Source organism: Cornus florida, unplaced genomic scaffold, assembly GCF_030987335.1.
Source record: "Cornus florida cultivar Cherokee Brave unplaced genomic scaffold, ASM3098733v1 CherokeeBrave_3.0.0_Hap2_Chr02, whole genome shotgun sequence".
NCBI classification, from domain to species: Eukaryota; Viridiplantae; Streptophyta; class Magnoliopsida; order Cornales; family Cornaceae; genus Cornus; species Cornus florida.
This window is the reverse complement of record NW_026775572.1, coordinates 71,318,706-71,339,999: the sequence shown is the minus strand read 5'-3', so window position 1 is coordinate 71,339,999 and position 21,294 is coordinate 71,318,706. Positions and strand designations below refer to the sequence as shown.

The 21,294-nt window shown below is 37.3% G+C and overlaps 1 protein-coding gene across 1 annotated transcript in view; it reads left to right on the top strand.

Annotated features, from left to right (window-relative positions):
- LOC132295305 (mediator of RNA polymerase II transcription subunit 23) overlaps positions 1 to 20,872 on the top strand; it is a 77,351-nt gene extending 56,479 nt beyond the window's left edge. Inside the window, exons 16-21 of the mRNA XM_059793512.1 lie at positions 1,112 to 1,260; positions 6,946 to 7,186; positions 7,263 to 8,037; positions 9,098 to 9,279; positions 20,247 to 20,350; positions 20,457 to 20,872. Coding sequence (XP_059649495.1) covers positions 1,112 to 1,260; positions 6,946 to 7,186; positions 7,263 to 8,037; positions 9,098 to 9,279; positions 20,247 to 20,350; positions 20,457 to 20,658 — 1,653 coding nt within the window. The 3' untranslated portion in view covers positions 20,659 to 20,872. The remainder of the gene's footprint in view (positions 1 to 1,111; positions 1,261 to 6,945; positions 7,187 to 7,262; positions 8,038 to 9,097; positions 9,280 to 20,246; positions 20,351 to 20,456) is intronic.
- Positions 20,873 to 21,294: the final 422 nt, after the last annotated feature.

The following is a 21,294-nucleotide window of genomic DNA, read 5'->3' as shown; positions in this document are numbered from 1 at the left end:
TAGCCAACAGCTATGTTTGGTTACATCTAATTGACTAGCCAAGACATAACTATAACGTTATCTGCAAACCACTGTGGATATGCCTTCTCTGACTCAGCTGGCTCTTTCTCAGAACCAGTAATATAGCCAATCTTGCCTTTGCCACTAATGAACATCTTCGCAGATTATGCCCAAATCAAATAGTTGGAACCATCCGACTTTGCTGTAGTGATTTGAAGTCCTGGATTTTCTGATGAGTTGGTAGGAAAAATGGCACCACCACCCACAGAACGTGAGCCAAGAGAATTAACAGTCGAGGACCCTGAATATGCCATAATCTGTCACACGACAATAAAAAACTCCAAAAACATCACAAATTCTGTTAATAAATCAATGAGTCTCCTCAGACCATAAACAATAACAATGTCTCTTCAAACCATTCCTGAAAAATTCAAATACATACCTTTTTTAAGGAGCGCTGTCCGCTTACATCTGGCCAAACAACCTCCTCCTTAATATCCGGAACCTCTTTGTAGACTAATTTTTTTTTTTTACCCAAGCCCTTCTAGGTGTTGGAAACCAACTATCCCAATTTACCCAACCCTAGAAGAGTGAAAAAGAAATTGTAAAACTTAAAAATACTTGTTTTTGATCACAAAACAGCAACACAGAAAAACGTGTAGGCAACGTCACACGATGTCACAAACAGCCTAAGGTAGCTGTCGCACAAGTAGCAAGACTGCTGAAAAGTGTGGAAAGGTGTTGGCTCTGATACTAAGTAGAAATATATAAAAAGAAGAGAAAGGAGAGAATTGCGTAAAGGCTTGAATGATATTAATTACTCATTCACAGCTCTAGTATTTATAAATAAAATGAGCACATGCTCATATTACAAGAAAGGAAACTAAATCAATTCAAAATCAAATCACAACTTATTCTAAAGCACATTCTATGGCATATTCTATAGCATAGTCAAATCTCTGCTATTATGGTAAGTCATACCATAAATCGTGGTATCATATATGCTAACAATTATAGATACTGTAAATCGCTGGTAAGTGGTATCCTTGTAGACTAATGTCATATTTCAGGAAACTTAAAGCTATTATTTATGTGGTAATCTATTTTGCAGTTGAGTCTTCTTGAGAGGCAAGAGCTTCAGCAGAGAATAAAATTTTACCTTATGAATCGTGGCCTGCCAGAGCATTGGCTTTCCAACGGAATGTTTAAGCGAGTTGAGTTGCAAAAGGCTCTTGGTAATCATCTCTCCTGGAAGGAAAGGTGACGTCTTATAAACTGTAATATTCCTTACCAGAATCTATGGAACGCGATTTGTATGCTCAGTTCAATGTTATAAACTTTATACAAAACTAAATGCATCCTCTTCTATATGATATGCCAGTACCTTGAGGAGAAGGTGCCATCTTGAGGTTATAGATAATTCCTTGGTCATCCCAATTGCATAACATTCCTATGTGAAGCCAATTAAATAGTTTCTCTTTTGGTAACTTCTATGCATTTATGTATTTAATCCATTCCTTTTAAAACCTTTTTTAAAAAATAACCCTTCTAGGCTTCTACTATGAAATGCAAGTCTACAGCATGTCGGTGGCCTATCCATAGCATATACATTTTTTCAAGTCTCCCAAGTTGGTATAACATAGCATATCCATAAGTGCATCCTCTTCTACATGATTCTTTTTTTTTTTTTTTTTCTTTCTTTTTTTGTAAGGAAAAAAAAAGAGTACATACCACTAGGCCACATGCCATTAACTGTTAAAATTAGAAGTGCAATTTATTACGTATAAAGAAATTTATCAAGAATTTTTATAGAAATATGATTTAGATTTAGACTAGCAATTATATTGGTTTGTCTTATTACATCTATTCATCTGTAATAGCTTAATGGGCATTTCCTCTTGTTGGAAATTTGACTTTTTATTTTCTTTACTTATTTTAAGGCTTGATGTTTCCTTATTTTCTTTCCTTATGTTAAGGCTTGATGTACTCCATATGTTAAGGTTTGATGCAAGGCTTGAAGTACTCTTTTGTATATAAAGAGTGGATGGTCTCATTACTTGTCAAGCCAATTTACACACATTTTACTTTTTGGTATCAGAGCCTAATTTCTTTCTTCTCTCATCTTTCTCTTTGCATCAATTTTTTTTCTCTCCTCCCTCTAAGTTGCAACCAACCCTAGATCATAAACCTCTCTCCCCTTCTCTTTTTTCTTTTGTTGTGACTTCCTTGGTACAGAAAAACTTATGGTAGTTGTGACAGTGTAGGGAAGATCTCTTCCCAGGTTTGGACCCCTATTTTGGGGTCTTCTCTTGGCATCTGAAATGTGCTAAGGGTCCCTCAACAATGTAGGGAAGATCTCTTCTCAGGTTCGGCCTATTTTGGGGTATTCCTTTAGCATCTAAAATGTCCTAAGGGTCTCTCGGTCATATTTGTGAGTCTGTGACTTGTTTAGGCTGCCGGTGTGTTCGGGAGCAGTGTTCTTCATGTTTGTTGTGTCTCCAGAAGTTTTATTGGTATGTATTGGACTAGTTTTTGCTACTTATTGAATCATTCCAGATATCTTTTGTTATAGATACGGGTATTGTTTCTGCAATTTGTCATATTTCCTATTGGTGGATATTGGGAATTATTGGACTGTTTTGTCAGTCTTGTTCTTGGTTTGCGTCTAGGGCTTCAAATGAGCCGAGCCGTTCGCAAACGGATTGGGCTCAGCTCGTTAATTACTCGGCTCAAGCTCGTTTATTAAATAAGTGAACCAAGCTCGAGCCAAATCATGAGGCTCGATTTATAAATGAGTTGAGTCTGAACATCAGTATACTCGACTCGTTTGTTCATGAAACGTTCATGAACTGGGCTCGATAATGCGTTCACGAACATACTCGATTATAATACACACACACACACACACACACACACACATACCCAATTATAATATATACAAAGTTGGGGTCAGGTTGTAAGATTGTAACTATATGTAGATATATATTTATGTTGGGGTCAGATTTTAATTGTATATAGAGTTTGTGGTTATTATGCAAATAGGCCTATCTTGTCTTTGTATATAAACCCTTCTATGTTTAGGGTTGATGGAATAATAAAGAGTATTGCGCCTCCATCTGTTCTCTCTCTCTCACATGTAAACTTGTACATGTATGTATATATATATATATATATATATACAAAAGTATCTTCTCACTTTTCTATCTTTTCTCTTTCATTCTTGCCTGTTTGTACACAGCAGCACTCCTCACCTACTTCCATGGCCACCAATGGACCATTTTTCCGATCACATTTCTCTCTCTCCCAAAAACTCTTTGTTTTCTTCAATTAATCGTCTTTCATCCAAACTGACTTTTAGTATAAATTTTGGGGTTTACTATTGATCTGTGCATCTCTCAACTTCTTCCATCAAAATCAACTCTGGTAAGTTTAATTTTTGACCAAATTTATCACTTTCTTTCTCTTTTTCTCTCAAACTTCTCTCTTTTTATTGCTGCAAATCTATTTCTCTCTAAAACTTTTTTTATTTTATTTTTTGTTCCAGATCTGTTAGAACTTAGATGCGAAGTACCACCAACAAAAAAAATATAAAAAATTAAACGAGCTATCGAGCTCTTGGCTCGAAGCTCGTCAAACATAGCCGAGCCGAGCTCGAACTAAATTTTCTAGGCTCGACTCGAGCTCGAGCCGAGCTTTAGCAGTCTATTACCTGACCGAGCCTAGCTCGAGCACACCATTACTCGTCTCTAGTCGGCTCAGCTCGTTTACAGCCCTATTTGCGTCTGTGATCTTTTTTGGAATTATTTGATGACATGGGTGACTAGTGGAAAGGATATGGGTGTTTCACGTACTCACTTGGCTTTCCTCAACACACTTGCTCAACATGTCACTAGTGTGTTGTTGAATGGGAGAAACTTTGCCTCGTTCTAATCATTTCGTCTCTATATTGGGGGTAAAGGAAAAACAGGTTGGCTTTTGGGAACCCAAAAAAACCTGATATCGAGGACACTAAATATGCTCAGTGGGATATGGATAATTGTACTGTTCTGGGGTGGTTATTCAATTCCATGGAAGAGTGAATTTATAATATGTTCATGTTTTATGATACAACATATGACCTTTGGACTGTGTTGCTAAGATGTTTGCGCATGCGCGCAATGATGGCCGAATCTTTGAGTTGTATCAGGATATGTCTCATGCATCCCAAGAAACTTTGGGATTGTTTGTGACATATTACTTTGGGTATTTATAGTCCAGATGGGTGGAGTTGGCTCAGTATGAGCCCCTAAGTGAATTTCCAACACCTATTTTGTTCACAGTAATAATTATTGATTGAATTTTAAAACCCCTACGCACATTAACTGAAGTTGTAAAAAGAGAGATAAATGTAACATTTGTCTTGAGAATACATTTAAAATATAGTCAAACTCCCAGTTTCCACTAATACTGACAAATGACTAAAAAATAAAATATAAATGAATTAAAATGTAACAATATATCCACTCTATAAAAACATATCTGAAATTCCATGAAAGTTGGAGGATGTTTTTGGGTTCTTGGAATTGCTTTGCCGTTTGTGGGAGAGGGTTGTGATTGCTGCATTTGTTGCGCGGTTGCTTTATAGATGCCTCATGGATGATCCAGGGCCTCCTTTTCTGTGGAAGGCTGTATGGCAGTCCAAGGCCCCCCTCAAGGTGGCTTTTTTTGCCTGGACAATTTTTCTAAGGAAGATTCTTACTTTGGACTACCTGAGGAGGAGGAAACAAATTGTGTTTAATTGGTTTTGCATTTGCAAGAGAAATGAGGAGATGGTTGATCATCTTTTGTCGCACTATCCTGTGGCCCAAGATAATACCCAAGCCCGCGACTTTTGGAGGGTAACGCCTCTATGTGTTTGGTGGTGTTTATGGACAGAAAGGATTAGGAGATCCTTCGATGGCAAGGCGACTCCTATTGGAATGCTTACGTTCTCTATTATTTCTTTTTTTGTTGGGTTTTGGGGAGAAATTGTAAATCCATGGGGGAGATGGTTGATTTTTTGGACTCTTTGAGAGTTTAGTGGCTTTTTGGCCTTTCTCCTCCTCCTTCAGGAACGGAGCCAGCATGGGCCTAGTGGGGCACATGCCCCCCCTGCCCATGCTGGCCCATTACTATTTTTTTGCTTTTTATACCTCTAGTTCATTAATTTATACAAAATGCCCCCCCTGAATTTTTCTTTTTCAAACCTGCCCCCTGTGCCATGCTAGCCTATTAAATTCTTTTACATTTTATGCATATAATTTATTAATTATACAAACTGACCCCCTAAATTATATATTTTTTTCAAAAAAATCCTTCTTTCTTTCCCTTAGTCTTTTTCTTCTTCTTTTTTTTTTTTTAATTCTCTTCAATGAAAATTGCATCCCCCCCCCCGGGGGCGCGCCCCGCCCCCGCGAGTCCATGCTTCCACTTCTCCTCTCTAACCCTAGAAACAAATTACCCTCACAAGCTCTAACTTGTTATCAGAGCAGCGTATCAAAGCCAAGAACTCATCTTTGTCAAGTTGCAGAACATCGGAAGGGGTTGACATCAGCAGCACACGCTGATGTCATCTAACGCATGCTGATGTCAGAATTTTTTTGGGTTGAAATTTGTACAGCTTGGATCGCCTAATTTTTGGATCTAAGGGGTTTGGCTGACCTGCTTTCTATAATCTGGGACTGTTTTTGGAACTCTCTGCCTTCTAAATGCTTTTTCAATGCTTGGGCTGCTAGAATTTGTACTTAAATTTGCCTCGAGATGCATCGTAACATTGCCAGCCAGGTTTTGCACTCTGTTTGGAGTTTCTGATCCATTTTTGAATCCGTTCCAGCACTTATATCATCTACCGCTTCTGTTATTTTGCCTCCTAGTTCTTATTTTCTGGTCTGAAATTTCCTTTTGAATCTGCTCTTTATTTTATTTTGATCCAAACTTTTCCATGGCTGAGAATAAACCACAACCACCACTCAAGGATGATAATATGCCTAAGGTGATTACTTCGACAAAATTGAATGATGTTAATTATCTTGCTTGGCCCATGCCATACAGATTTGTTTTTGCGAGGGTGAAGAAAATTGAAATACTTGACTTATGATCCCCCGCCCCCTAAAAAAAAAAAAAAAAAACATTGACACGAAGTCTAAGCAATATGAGGATTCTATTGTTGTGGGATTGTTATGGCATAGTATAGAACCTCGTATTGCTACTATAGTTGCATTTTGCGAGTCCTCTAAGATCTGTGAATCTCTTGCTGAGTTGTTCTCTCAACAGAGCAATGTTTCTCGAGTTTATGACTTGTATGAGCAGATTTTTATTACTAAGCAGTCTAGACTACCCATCATTATCTGAGTACTACGGCACCCTTAAAAATTTGTGGGATCAGTAATTGCAACATCGACCTTTTACAATTGACTTAAGAGCAACAGAAGCGTCACTGGGAGGAGTCTATGATTGCTTCATTGCTATCCGGTTTAGACTCTGGGTCTTCGCGGCTTTAAACATCAGATTCTTGCTAGTGAAAAGTTACCTTCGGCTGCCAATGCACATTCTTGGTTATTGAGGCATTTTAGGAGATTAGTGACCACAATTTCAAGAAACTTTATGCATTGTCAGCATGCACTTATGAAGGCAAATTGGACCACCATATTTTGGGTACAAAATGTGAAGGAGACCTCGTCTTTGAGGGGACAGTTTTATTGTCTTTATTACAACTATTTTTTTGACATGCACGGAGTGGTTCATGTAAATTGGAGCTCCCATTTATTTCATATACATATCAAGAATATCACTTACCTTTTTATCTTCATATTCTCCTGGTGTGTTATTTAATGCATTTTCCAGTATACGATTTGAACTTTATGGTATGTCACATTTATTGTGATAGGCATAATGAATTCTCTCATCTCCTCATTTGGCACTTTGCAGGTATCCCCCATTTTTTGATGATTTTGCAGCACGGTTGCTTCCAGTCATCCCCTTAATCATCTACAGACTTATTGAAAATGATGCCACAGATGCAGCTGACAGAGTTCTACAATTGTATTCTACCTTTCTTCATTACTACCCTTTCAATTTTACATTTGTCCGTGATACACTTGCATATTTTTATGGTCAACTTCCAGGAAAACTCATTCTCCGAATACTGAATGTACTAGATATTAAAAAGGTAATGATGCTTCTTCTCACCTCCCCTTTCCCTTCCCTTCCTGCAATCTCATATATTGATTTGTGTTTTGTTTCAGGTCCCATTTTCTGAATCATTCCCTCAACATATTAATTCATCAAATGCTGCAATGTGCCCGCCATTGGACTATTTTGCAACTCTCTTACTGGGACTTGTGAATAATGTTATCCCTCCTCTAAATAATAACTCAAAATCTGGATCAATGGGAGATACTTCAAATAATCCATTGCGTGCTCCGCATAACAAGAATCAACCAATATCTCAGTCGGGGCCTACAAATTCTTCTGAAAGCCAGAAAGCATTCTATCAAATCCAAGATCCTGGCACTTATACTCAGCTGATTCTTGAAACAGCAGTCATAGAAATTCTCTCTCTCCCTGTCTCTGCATCTCAAATTGTATCATCACTAATTCAAATTATTGTTCACATACAACCAACACTTATTCAATCCAGCAACGGTCTTCATGGTGCTCCTAATGGTGTTGGGCAAGGTTCTGTTTTGCCAACTTCCCCTTCAGGGGGAAGCACTGATTCCTTGAGTGCGGGCAGATCAACTCCTTCAGTTTCTGGAATCAACGCATCAAACTTTGTTTCCAGAAGTGGTTATACATGCCAGCAGTTGTCTTGTTTGCTGATCCAAGCATGTGGTCTCCTATTGGCTCAGCTCCCTCCAGATTTTCACGTACAACTCTACATAGAGGCATCCCGAGTAATAAAAGAGAGTTGGTGGCTTACGGATGGGAAAAGGTCATTGGGAGAACTGGACTCTGCTGTTGGCTATGCATTGTTAGATCCAACATGGGCAGCCCAAGACAATACCTCAACGGCCATTGGTGAGTTCCCGTATACAAAGTTTATTTACTGATAACCTTCAATTTATATCTGTAGCTGATCACCGGCTACTGTTTGTTTTTTTCTCCTCCTCATAATCCTGTATTCTGTAATGATGTACGCTATTTAGCCATTTTTCTTTTCAATATCTTCAATCAATAAAACCAGATTTTATCCCTTGGAGGTAGTGATGTTGCATCTAAATTGTTTTCCTTGTGATAATGAATTGAATAGAATTTGAGTTTTAAACTGGTACATCATTCTTTAGGAGAACATTTCATAGTGCTAATAACAATCTCTCTCTCTCTCCCTGTGTGCGCGCGCGCGCGCTTGTGTGAGCATAATTAAAGCTTCTTTTAAAACCTAATAGTTGTGAGTGTAATTTGTAAAGTAATTGAAGCAAATTAGTAAAATAATTGAAGCAAATTAATTGTAGAATACAAAATGTTTATATTCACATGAGCTGTAAACTAAATTATTCAGAAACCAACTTACTAACTTTTATGGTTGGTTGCTAATAGACTGGAAGTGTTCATGAATAATTCAAGCCCGACTCATTAAAGGCTCAGCCCATACTGTCCATAAAGTAAATGAGGACCTTGAGTCTCAATTCTGAGCTCCTTTAACAAATTAGCTGAGCTTGAACAATGATAGGCTCAGCTCATACTGGCCTATGAACACATCTTAGAGGGTTTTCTTTATGATTTTGATATGTTTCATACCAATTTATATTTAAAACAGTAAAATATAATAAAAACAAAAAGATATATTAAAAGATAATATGTATTACGAGCTTGTGAACAACGTGAGTCGAGTTTGAGCTCAGCTTCTGAGCTCATTAAGAATTCACGTGATGCCCAATCTTAGCCATGCTCAGACAGACTTGTGCTTGGCGCGGTTCATATGCAGCTCAGGAATCATTCATAGTGATAATCATATTTGTGTACTTCTCAGACTAGTTGGTTGAACATCACCACCATGAATCAGTATCATGCTAGTTTTTTTTTACATTATGTTCTGTACTGGAACTCTCATCCTGTCATACAATTTTTGCATTGCCAGGAAATATTGTGGCCCTGCTTCATTCTTTCTTCTGTAACCTTCCGCAAGAATGGCTAGAAGGGACACATCTTATTATTAAACATCTCAGGCCAGTAACATCAGTTGCAGTGTTGAGAATAGCATTTCGTATTATGGGTCCATTGCTTCCTAGATTAGCCAATGCTCATTCTCTCTTCAGTAAGGTACAAAAAGTTGTGAACTCATTTCGACCTTAATTTTGTACGAACATTTTCTTTGTATTTTTAATTCCCATTACTCAGCTATGTTGTTGGTGATAAAAGATAAATGTATATTGCAGAACATCCCCCTGAACTATACTTGTGTCGTAGAAAACTGTCGTGTTGCAAAAGATATCCTAAACCAAGTAAAAGTTTCAAATCCCCTACGGAGTTTGTATGCCATTGACATGAATATGAAATTTCTACTTTGTCCCTGTGAGAGAGAAGAAAAATTTGCAAAAAATCCCCCTAAACTATCATTTTTTTTGCAACAAACCCTTAACACTATTATTAAGTCCAAAAATCTCCCCTATTTGTTTTAAATAGCAAAATATAAGTGAAGAGAAATGAAACAAGAAGACCACAAAGATTTTACATGATTCAGCCACTAGGACCTACATCAACGGCACACAGAGTCCAAAGAGCTACATCACTTATATAATATCCTCTCTTAGTTTTTGCATACAATGATCACCTCTATTTATAGGTGAAAGAATACAAACATGTGATAAATATGATATAGGAAAGATTCCTAAAATCACTTCCATGATTCACTCATATCAATATTCTATCAAGGAGTGAGGACTGAATGGGGCTTGGAGAGGGTGTCTAGTGGGTGTCCAAGCTCGTTATTTTTGGAGGGCAGTGCCTTTGTGTGTTTGGTGGTGCTTTTGGATTGAACGTAATAGGAGATATTTTGAGGGAGCGGAGTCTTCTATTGGGGGTGCTGAAGTTCTCTATTCTTAGCTCTCTTTTTGTTGGGTTCTTGGGAGAAATTGTAAGTCTATGGGGGAGATACTTGATTTTTTTGTCTCTTTGAGAGTTTGGGGGCCCTATTAGGCCTTGTGTAGCTTTTGTGAGATGCGTTCCCCGAACGCTTTCTATTACATCTTTACTTATAAAAATAAAAATTAAAAAAAAAAACGGGGTAAATGGAGAAAGCCCGTTTCCAGAAAATCCAAAAGAACAGCAAAACACAACTGTTAACTAGCATCAAACACAGCAAGCAAGTCTGCAAGAGTCAAACTCAAAGCATGAAGAAGATCCCATACAATAACATTGACAGTGGACATAGGCTGAGTATCACCATAATGTAGAGTATCATTTCTCTTCAACCAAATTCTCCAAATAGCATAAGAGAACAGAGAGCATAACACTTTTGTTGAAACTCTTTCCATGAGTACTCAGTGACAGCCTCAAACTGTTGGAAAGGAACCCCTAACACATCAAATAACACCCTCCAAACAGTCATAGCAAAAGAGCAAGAACAGAACTGATGCAGCAGCGGGTAGGGGCGATTCAAAATCAGAATTCAAGTAGAATAAGAAAGAGATTGAGAGAAAGGGAATAAGAATAGAGGGAAAGAAATCAGAAGAGAAGAAGAATTTAGAAGAGAAGAAGAATTCAGAGGGAGAAGAAATCACAAATAATCTCAAATTCAATGTCAATAATAATCATAAAAAGCTCACTTTCCCAATGTCTGAACCAACATATAAATAGACATCAAAGAAAACCCTAATCAACCTATTACCATAAATAAAACCCTAAATTGCTGAAATATCCCATAATAATAATAAATAAACAAAAATCCCTAATTCTATCTTTCTTTCCCACGTCTCCAATAATAGGCATGGGCTGTATGGACTTCAAGCTCTTGGGCTAGGCCCGGTTCTTCATCATTCCCTCCCGGTTGAGAAGAACTCTCCTCTGGAGAGTAAATTCATAAGTATATCTCCAAAAAGTATGGGTCAATACTCCGTCTGGTATTTAAAACTGAAAAACCCTTCCATCAAACAAGGTAATAGTCAATATCTCCAAGATAAGGGCCATCACTCTGATAATCAACAATATCCTTTGTCCAAGCCATATAATGCGACTGAAAAGATAGATGAACTAATTCCATTGCTGAGGAAAATGTAAATCCACCTGTAGGAACACATGCCAATAAAATAGGAGGCTCAAAGGTGCCTCGGTTAGGTAACAGATACTTCACATCAAAAATTGAACATATCCAAAGACCGGTCAAAGAAATACACATTAGGTCCTGATTTTTGAATGATGTGGCAAAGTCTATCAATTTTGGCATGTTTCATCTGGAAGGAGTTTTTATGACAAGGTTGAGGCAGTGCACAAATTATAGCATAATCTCCTTCATTAAATTCATGATTCCTATGACGAGCATGTGCAATGAGTTCATAATTCTTTTTACTTAAGACAATTTCTTGTCGCATATCGGCATAAAAATCATGAACAAGCTGAACGAAGGAATCAACAAAGTCAAGTGAATACATACATGGAGGTGAGGGAACATGATCAATGGACTGGCATGGAAATGAATTATAGACAATTTCGAAAAAATAATTGCCAGTAAATTGATTTGTTAAACTTGTATAGGCATATTCCATTATGGGCAATAACAAATTCCAAGTGTCTAGGTGCACATTAGTAAGAAAACTAACCAACTTTCCTAGACCTTGTTTCACAACCTCAATTTTTCTATCATTCAAAGGACAAGGTGCAAAAGGAAACTTCAATTTGTTTCTAAGAATGTCCAAAGTGTCTTCCAGAAATTACTATTGTACTTGACATCTTTGTTTGACACAATAGATTCTTTTTCAGACACATCTTGACCAATAGAAGTGACTACTTCAGCAAAATCAATGGACAAAAGGACCATGGATGGTAAAGCTTTTGAAAGACAAGACTTAAGAATTGTGGCACAATTGTTCAAAACTTTTTCTCCTAACTTATAAGATTGAGGTGAAATAGTTTGATTTCCCCTCTTAACACTAGTTAGAAGAGGACGAAGTAGCTCTACTGATATATGGTCGCTTTCTTCCAGGACAAGAGTCATAATTTTCTCCATGGATGAAAAGACACTATCGGAGTGATAATAACCTATTTCCCTTAAAAAGTGTTCAAACATCTCAACAATTAATTCATTACAATCCAAATCAAGCATAACCAAACATGACTTGACATTTGCAAATGTGTGGATAATTTTGATCCTTTTACCATAAGATGGACTAGATGCATCGGATAAATTTTCAAAAGATGATACAATCATCTGAAATACTTCTACCATTTGGTCATCATTGTAGGGAAAATCTAGTGCTGTAACCCTTGTTAACTCACTAAGGCATGAGGCTACTGCAACTCTAACATCACAATCTGAATGCTGTAAAAATTCTTTAGCAATTAAAGCCTTCATTATTGGAGAGAGTGTAGCTTGCATTGAAGCACATGGGTCCTGGTTTACTTTGCAAAGCAAGTGATCAGTTTTGGTAAGCAACCAAATGAGCTGACTGATTGAGGATGGAGGTTGAAAAAGCCTATTTCCAATTTTCAGAAGTTGTTCCAAATTTATTTTCAGTGTTGTTTTTGTTTCCCTTTCATTTTCACACCAGTTAATTATATTTCCGTGTGATGGGAGGCTTGGTTTGGACTCAACAATCTTAACCTTGCTTGGCTTAGAACAAAGCCAATGGGGACACAAAACGATGTTCTCCTCTGGCATCGTTAAGAAGATGCATCAGCTAGGTCTGGACAAAGTTTAAAGAAGGTTGTTGATGGTTATGGTGGAAAGGTATGACATAAGAATGGTAGAGGATAGTGCCAACAAAGAACTCAAATTGAATTAAGTAAACTAAATTATAAACTAGAACAATGCACAACTAAGAAAATCATAATGCAATAAAATCGATTATGCCAAAATTCATGCACTGATTGTAAGTGTTTAGGTGCAAAAATAAGGTGGAAAACCTTTGGCAAGAAAAGCACTCAAAGGAAAATAATAGTAAAAGAAATAAATAATTTGGTTCAATAATCAAATGGGTTCAATTAGGACCTTTTGCAATTTCTAAACCAATCAAAAAGATAAAAGTACTAAAACAATTTTCAAGTGAAGAACGTGTACCTTTTCCAAAGTACTGTGTAGATCCCAATTGCATGGTCCGAGTGTTGAAGATTTTACCCCAAAATAGCTGCTCAAACTGAAGTAGGAATTCTGTGCTCTCTTTTCTTTTCTTTTTTTTGTCAGTCTACTACTGAACAGGCTGAACTATTCTGTTGTGGCTCTGAAATTTGGTCTGATCTTCTGAACTGGGCTAAGCTTGGGCCTGAATACTCAATCTGCTACTTCCTGATATGGGCTGGATCTGACTATTTTAAATTTGAGTTTGGTCAAATCTGGTTTATAAGGAAACAAAATATATCCTTTCCAAACCCAAATCTGAACTTTCCAAACCAGACGGGATAATCCAAAGTTGACTTTCCAAAATCAGTAGTGCTAAAATTTATTTTGGTGACAATAAGGATTGCAAAGATTTTCAATAACCCAAAGTTGACCTTCCAAAATAGTTGCGCAGATTGCAATAATCCAAAGTTGACTTTCCAAAATCAGTCACGCCGAAATTTTGGTGAATAAATATTCCAAAATTGACTTTCCAGAATAATGCTGAAATCTCGGTGAGAGTTGCAATAGAGTGCACAAAGTTCTTGGCTGAAGTTAGACTTACGAGCTACGCAAGGCTTGGATGACGTGAGGATGGCAGCAGTGACGGCGAGAGAAAACTACTGCGACTGATTTCCGGCAAGGGCTATTGTTGATGACGACAATCACACAAGGATTTCCGATGGCGAGGGCTAAAAGCGTGGATCTCTTTGTTTTTTTTTTTTTTTTTGGCTTGGTTGGTTTTAGGGTTGATGTTGGGATTGGTGCTAGGGTTTGTAGATGGCTTGTGTTTGATGACTGATTTGGTTAAGACGACAGTGAACAGTGGGTAAATACTATGATGGTTGTGATGGATGATGGCAGCGGCAGTGGTGGCTAGGGTTTGCTTGGGTTTTAGGGTTGAACAGTACTGGTTTGATTGCTGTGAAAAGTAGTGTGTGGTTTGGTTGCTGTGACCAGTAGAGAAATCTATGGATCTTTGCTCTGATACCAATTGATGCAGCAGCGGGTTGGGGCGATTCGAAATCAGAGTTCAAGTAGAATAAGAAAGAGATTGATAGAGAAAGGGAATAAGAATAGAGGGAAACAAATCAGAAGAGAAGAAGAATTCAGAGGGAGAAGAAATCACAGATAATCTCAAATTCAATATCAATAATAATCATAAAAAGCTGACTTTCCCAATGTCTAAACCAACGTATAAATAGACATCAAAGAAAACCCTAATCAACCTATTACCATAAATAAAACCCTAAATTACTGAAATATCCCATAATAATAATAAATAAACAAAAATCTCTAATTCTATCTTTCTTTCCCACGTCTCCAATAATAGGCATGGGCCGTATGGACTTCAAGCTCTCGGGCCAGGCCCGGTTCTTCATCAAGAACAAATGATCATTATTATCCTCATCCGCCATACAATTATGACAGATTGCAGGCATACTCATAACTCTCCTTAAGTTGAAAAAAGAGAGATTCTTGTTATGGAGTATGATAACAACAAGCACAACAACTCTAGGCCTGCAGTATTGTTAGCAAAGAGAAGCCCATCTCACCTTCTGTCCTTTAGATCTTGACACCTTCAGCACCGAATTCAAAGAAAAACATCCATGTTTCCAGACTATCTCATCTGCAGACTGTCTAATATACAGTCTTTCAATGTATTCTCTAGCAACAACAGGAAACTAATTAGGAAGTACCCATCTACCATTTAGGATCACAGAAGAAACAAGAGCCATTTTGTCCATCCTTCTGAAAGTTGTAGAACCAAGCTTTTGAATCAAGGAGCTTCCATCACACCAAGGGTCCAACATTAAGGTGGAAATAGAACCATTTCCAAGTTTGTAAGAAATGTTGGAGATCATAAAGCCCCTAACTTCCAAGATTTGTTTCCAAACAAAAGAATCACTTTGTTTAGAAAAAAACAGACCAAAAATTTCCTTGTTTAAGATACCTAGCATGGATCTGTGTACCCACAACTTATCTTTCATGAGCAGAAAATCCCAGCAAAGAGTTACTTTGGTTGCAAAGTCAATATCCTCAACCTTTCTAACATTAAAACCTCCTTCTCAATAAGGGAGAGTAACTTGAATCCATTTAATCTGTTGTGCAGTCTTCTTAGATTCAGATTTTTCACTCCGCAAGAAATGTTTAAACTTCTTTTTCTACTAAATTTAGCAACTCCATGGAATTTTAAATCCAAATAGCCAAAAGTAGAGATAAGGAAACAAAACAGCCTCAGCAGCTCCAACCTACCTGCCATAGACTGGTTTAGAGTGCTCTAAAGGTCCAATTTGGCATTCACCTTATCTAATAAAGGTCTGAATTCCATTACTCCTCACACTTCTACTAGAAAGAGGTACACTCTGATATTTGAATGGAAATTGTTCAACTTTGAACTGCAGTATGCCTTGAATCCTTCTTCTCCTTCTAACAGCTGTGGAAAAAATGACTGAGCTTTTATCCTTATTAACACAGACGTGAAACAGCTTGAAACTTCTTGAAAATGTCTTCAGTATTCTTAGCATTAGAAAGATTTGCCTTCACAACTACGAATAAATCAGCAACATAGAAAGCATAAGAGATCTTCATACCAGCCTTGATAACTGAATTGCATAGTTATTAAGCTTGGATTAGAACTGCCAGAGCTATTGCATCTTCTTTGAATTATTTTGCTATCCTATCTGGTTTGTCTGTTATTAAAGAAAAGAGTCAGATTTTCTTTTCCAACTCTGTTAGAAATAAAAGGAGAATTAAAGCTATGTTTGGTTGTTCTCAAGGAAATTTTCCTATTACTTACTCAGACTCCTCCTTAGTACTCAAGTTCCTAAGAAACATGATTGTTCTTCTTTGTTGGACAAAGTTAACTCTAGACTATGTTCTTGGAATGGTTTGAATTTGTCCTTCGCGGGCAGGCTTGAATTGATTAGGACTGTTCTATACACTTTTGTCTGCTATTAGTTTTCTGTATTTAATCTTCCTTCCTCTATTATAATTGCAATTGAGAAGAAGATAAGGGACTTTCTTTGGGGTTCTTCAGACGGTAACGGGAAGACTATTTGCCTTGGATAGGTTGTTGTGACTACCCCTAAATCTGAGTGTTGTTTAGGACTCAGAAAATTTTCTGATATTTGTGATATTATGGCCCGAATTTGGTGCTGGGTTGCGTTGAGACCCACTTATGACCCGACGACCTGTTTGACCCGTTTTTTGCTCATGGGTCGTGGACCCTAATTAGTCTCTTGTAGCCTAATATATAAGGGCGCTTAGGGTTTGCAGTGGTGTGATATTCGTACAGAATCAGAGTGGGATTGAAAACTTGTAATCTCCGATTTTACACAGTGAAAACTTTTGCCGGATCCCAACCGTGGACATAGGCTGTTGCCGAACCACATATAAATCTGTGTTCTTTGTGTGGCATGTTTAATTTCTGTCTTGATTCAACTTGGGTTCGTTGCGTTTGTCATAACAATATCAATGTTGTCTCTATTTCAAAGTTTGGCTTGGGATTTTTTTAGATCTAAAGATTTCTTTTGGGTTGCTTGGTTCAAGGGGAAATATCCAAATTCTTTTTGGTCTTGTGTCCTAGTTGCCTCTCATTCAAGGATTTGGGAATCTATTTTGGAAACTAGACATTTCCTAGCTGAGAATATATCTTATAAATTGGGTAAGGTTCTACTGTTGAAACTATTTTTGGATCCATGGTGCAATGGTAAAACCTTTATTTAGATTTTTTCTCATAGAATCTACAGAGCTCTGGATCTTCCAAAGAATGCATAAGTCAGCTCATTGATTAGAAATGGAAGGTGGCAGATACCTACACCTTCTTCCTCAATTTTGCAGCAGTTTAACAACTTAATCCTTTTTATTCCTATTTATTCTGGTCATGATAAATTGGAGTGGGATAAGGGTGGTTTTACTTTCAGAAGGGCTTGGAACTGTTGGAGAACTCATAAGCCTAAGTGCACTGGTCTACTCTGTGTTGGAATGGTTGTAGACCTAGGGTCTCAGTATACTGCTGTCTCTTCTTTCATGATAAACATCTATCTCTTTTTAATCTGAGAAAGAGAGGCGTCATCACTGTTTCTATTTGTCATTTATGCCTTGATGCAGATGATTCAACCGATCATCTATTCATTCAGTGTCCTTTTCCAAGATATGTTTAGGACTGGTTCCGGCTTATCACCGGCAGTCTGTTTAGGGTGACGTGACGGGAGTAGCTAAAGGAAGGAAGAACAATTTCTTCTATTATATTATTCCTCTCGATCTTTATGTGAGGGTCATAGCTTTGACTTGTGCCAAGGTTAACATAAGTCATCACCCATGTAATCCATTTATCAGGAAACCGTACAACTGAAGAAGTGATCTGAGAAATTTCCAATCAAACTGTGTCATAAGCTTTTCTCAAGTGCACCTTCAAAGTCATAGAAGGATCCCCCTTTTACTGCCAAAACCCTTAATAAGATCAGCAGCAAGCAAAATGTTATCCTGTATCCTTCTACTTCTCAGAAATGTAGACTGCTCCATACCAACTGAATGAAGAACTTTACCAAGCCTGTTTGGTAGGATCGTTGCTATTATCTTATAGATGAAATTAGAAAGAGAGGTCTGTAATTTGCAATTTTATCTCCCTGATTTGCCTTTGGAATGAGAGTGAGAAATGTTGAGTTGACCCCCATAGGAAGACAAGATGAATTAAAAAACAAAAACTGCAATACTGCTTCACCTCCACTGCATTAAACTCGCTTTCCAAACTTGAAGCATCTGCAAAAGAAACTTGTCTTCTGGGTTTCAACGGAGTGGTTCAGTAGCATCTATAGCATATAAATGTTCATAAAAACAAATCAACCATTCCTTGAAAACTTTAGGGTCTTCAGCAATATCTCCATTCAAATTCTGTAATTTGGTAATGGCATTATGGCACCTTCTCTGTTTAACCATGGGATAAAAATAAAAGGTACATCTATCACCCTCTTGCAGCCACTTGATTCTAGACTTTTTAGCCCAAAGCATTTCTTCCAATTCCATACCCGTTTAGTAGAATCTCTCAAAAGCTTCATTTGAATGTACTGCAATCCCATTCTAGCTTCCTGTACCTGATTAGAAACCTTTCCTTTCTTCTTATTCCAATCCTTCACTGCTGCCTTTTCCCCCCCCCCCCCCCCCCTTTTTGGAAGGATAAGCAAACACACATACCCGTGCCTCCACTGTGGCTCGAACACCCGACCTCCCCTTTGGGGAGGAGAGCTTGTACCAGCTGGGCTATTGCCCATTTGGTTTCACTGTTTGACTACACTACGCTTTTGCTGCATTTGATGCAGTCGTCCCCATGACTGGAGAATTCCATGTTTGAGTAACCACACCTTCAACCTCTTGTTGGAAACACCAAATCTTCAACACTTTAACATGCATGTGTTACTTTATATGAACGGAGATATAAAGTTGGAAGGAGTATCCACATAAAACATTGAGGTTAATTCCAGAAAAGCCCCCTAAACTATACAAAATTTGCACATTACCCCCTTGGAATAAAATTAATCCCTCCTAATCAAATGGAAGTTTGCAAACAAAGCCAACGAACTACATTTCTTAGGCGACCGTTAAATTTGTCTTGAAAATTATTAAATTGCCCTTAGATTTAGTGCACAAAAACCCCTTAAATTATAAGAAATTTGCATGTTACACCCCCTATCTAGTGGATAACATCCAAATTTCTTATGGTTAAGGGGTTTATTCAATTAATCCAAAGGGTAAATTAGGATTTTCAAAACAAGTAAAAAACTAGGATTTTCAAAAAGTCCTGCTACTTTGATTGTTTATTTCTTGACTATAACTTAATGGAAGAGCGTGTCTCGCAAAATTTTTGATATTTCAAAGTGGTCATCTACTAAAAATTTAGTATGGGAGGCGATGTGCAATTTTTTTATAGTTCAAGGGTATACAATTACCCCTAACCACTGCAATGTAGAGTTCTCAGCTTGGAGTAGATGGATACAGATCCAATTTGTCATTGTGTGTACAATTTTAGAAACTTAAAACTCATATTCGTGCTTGGTAGGCATCAAGTAATGACCCATAGTCTTTGAAATGGTATGCGATTATAAATCCATGTTTTATTGCATATAAACAGATTTGTACAAGAATAGCTCAAGCTCAGCTCAATATTGGTTTTGTTCAAGCTCATTTATCTAACAAACAAGAAAAGCTTAAGGCTAGTTTTAAAGCTCATTTAGTTAATGAGCTGAGCCTAAACAAGCCCAAGGCCGGGTCATTAGTCACATTAACATAAGGTAGTGATATAGTTTTAAGGGAGCATTTGCACCAATACTAGAAAGTGAGATATTTCTAATCTAAAGCCTTTAACTTTTGAGACGCTCTTATAGTGTAGTGTTTCAGTTACTCAGTGCAATCTAAGATGAGTCGTGGATGATTTTCTGATGAGATTTTGCATCATTTTCCATCTATATTAGATTTTCTTCTAAGATTTCACTCTTAGATTATGCCATTCATTCTTTAGAGTTTGGTATTGATTTCAAAAATAAGATTTAGGTTGCATTTGGGAATCTGGATTTGGCTTTGATAGAATTTAAACCCTTGGATATTCCTTGATTACAAATCCATTATTTCAAATTTCAGATTTGGAAAAATATTTAGGAAGAATTTGAAATCCAGATGATTCTGAAAACAAAATGGAAATGTCAATTGACCAAATTGAGAACACTAAGCAAATTAATAGAATGATTGAAGTGATGGAGAAAAGAAAATTATTTCTCTATATTTCTAGTCGTGGGCACCCATTTCTGTGGTCTTCGGGGTTGATTGTTTGTTGGGGTGTGTTTGTGTGTTTACCATTGCAAGGGCTACTACCTCACTTCACTCCCCTATACAGCTTGTGGTAGCTTTGTTGAATTTTTAAGATACGGTTTGGTCTTTCTATGCGATTATTGATATTATGATTTTTGCCAAAATTTTCTGTCAGACTCTGTCTTTGCTTTTAAATATCATGGCGGATGTGTTCGGGAGGAACTCACAGCCATCAACTCTGGTTGAAGCATCAGAAATAGCAGATCTCATCGACTTCCTGTAAGATCATTTCTTGTCCTTTAATCAAACTTGTGGAATATGATACTAGTTCATTTCCTTACCATATAAACTTCGCATACGTTATTGATCCATTTGTGTTCCTCAGCCATCATGTTGTACACTATGAAGGGCAAGGAGGGCCAGTGCAGGCCAACAGCAAACCTAGACCAGATATTTTGTCTCTCTGTGGAAGAGCATCCGAAAACTTACGAGCAGACATACAGCATCTTCTTTCCCACTTGAAAACTGACGGAAGTTCTTCCATCTATGCTGCAACTCACCCGAAGCTGGTTCAGACTCCCTCGTAAAAATTGTGCCTATTTATCATTCACTGTAACCTGGTTGAGAGATGGTACTTGCCCTGAAATTAAGTTGTTACTGCTAGAGAAGGCATTTCTTTATGAAGATTAGTCACATGTATTTATAGTTGAAGGACGTTCTATTTATGGTTTTTGCTGATTTGCAATGGATTGTAAATATGCTGCTTCTTTTTTAAAATAAATTAATTGATCTTAGATGGTATGGACATGTATAATGAAGACCTACAAATACACCGGCAATGAATCCTCTCCAGTACCGAGTTTTTGCTGTTCTCTGGATTGGTGAATTTCACCACTTTCAATGGCGACTTTTACCACTATAATGGTAAAATTTTACGAACAAACGAATTTAAATAGGTAAAATTGGAATTGTTAGTGGAGAGAATTTTGATTCATGATATGTTACTGTATTTGATATGTATGTGAATCGGAGGAGATAATTGAGTAAAAAAACTATGAGAGTATCTCATGACAAGCAAAAACTCTATTTATGAACCAGTAGATTGAGAACAAATTTTGAAATATGTGAAAAGTCCGAACAATTTTTTTAATAAATCTCTCAATTCAAATGTTAATAAAGAAAGTTCATGACCCTTTGCTAGGGGTACACAAAGAACCCGTTGA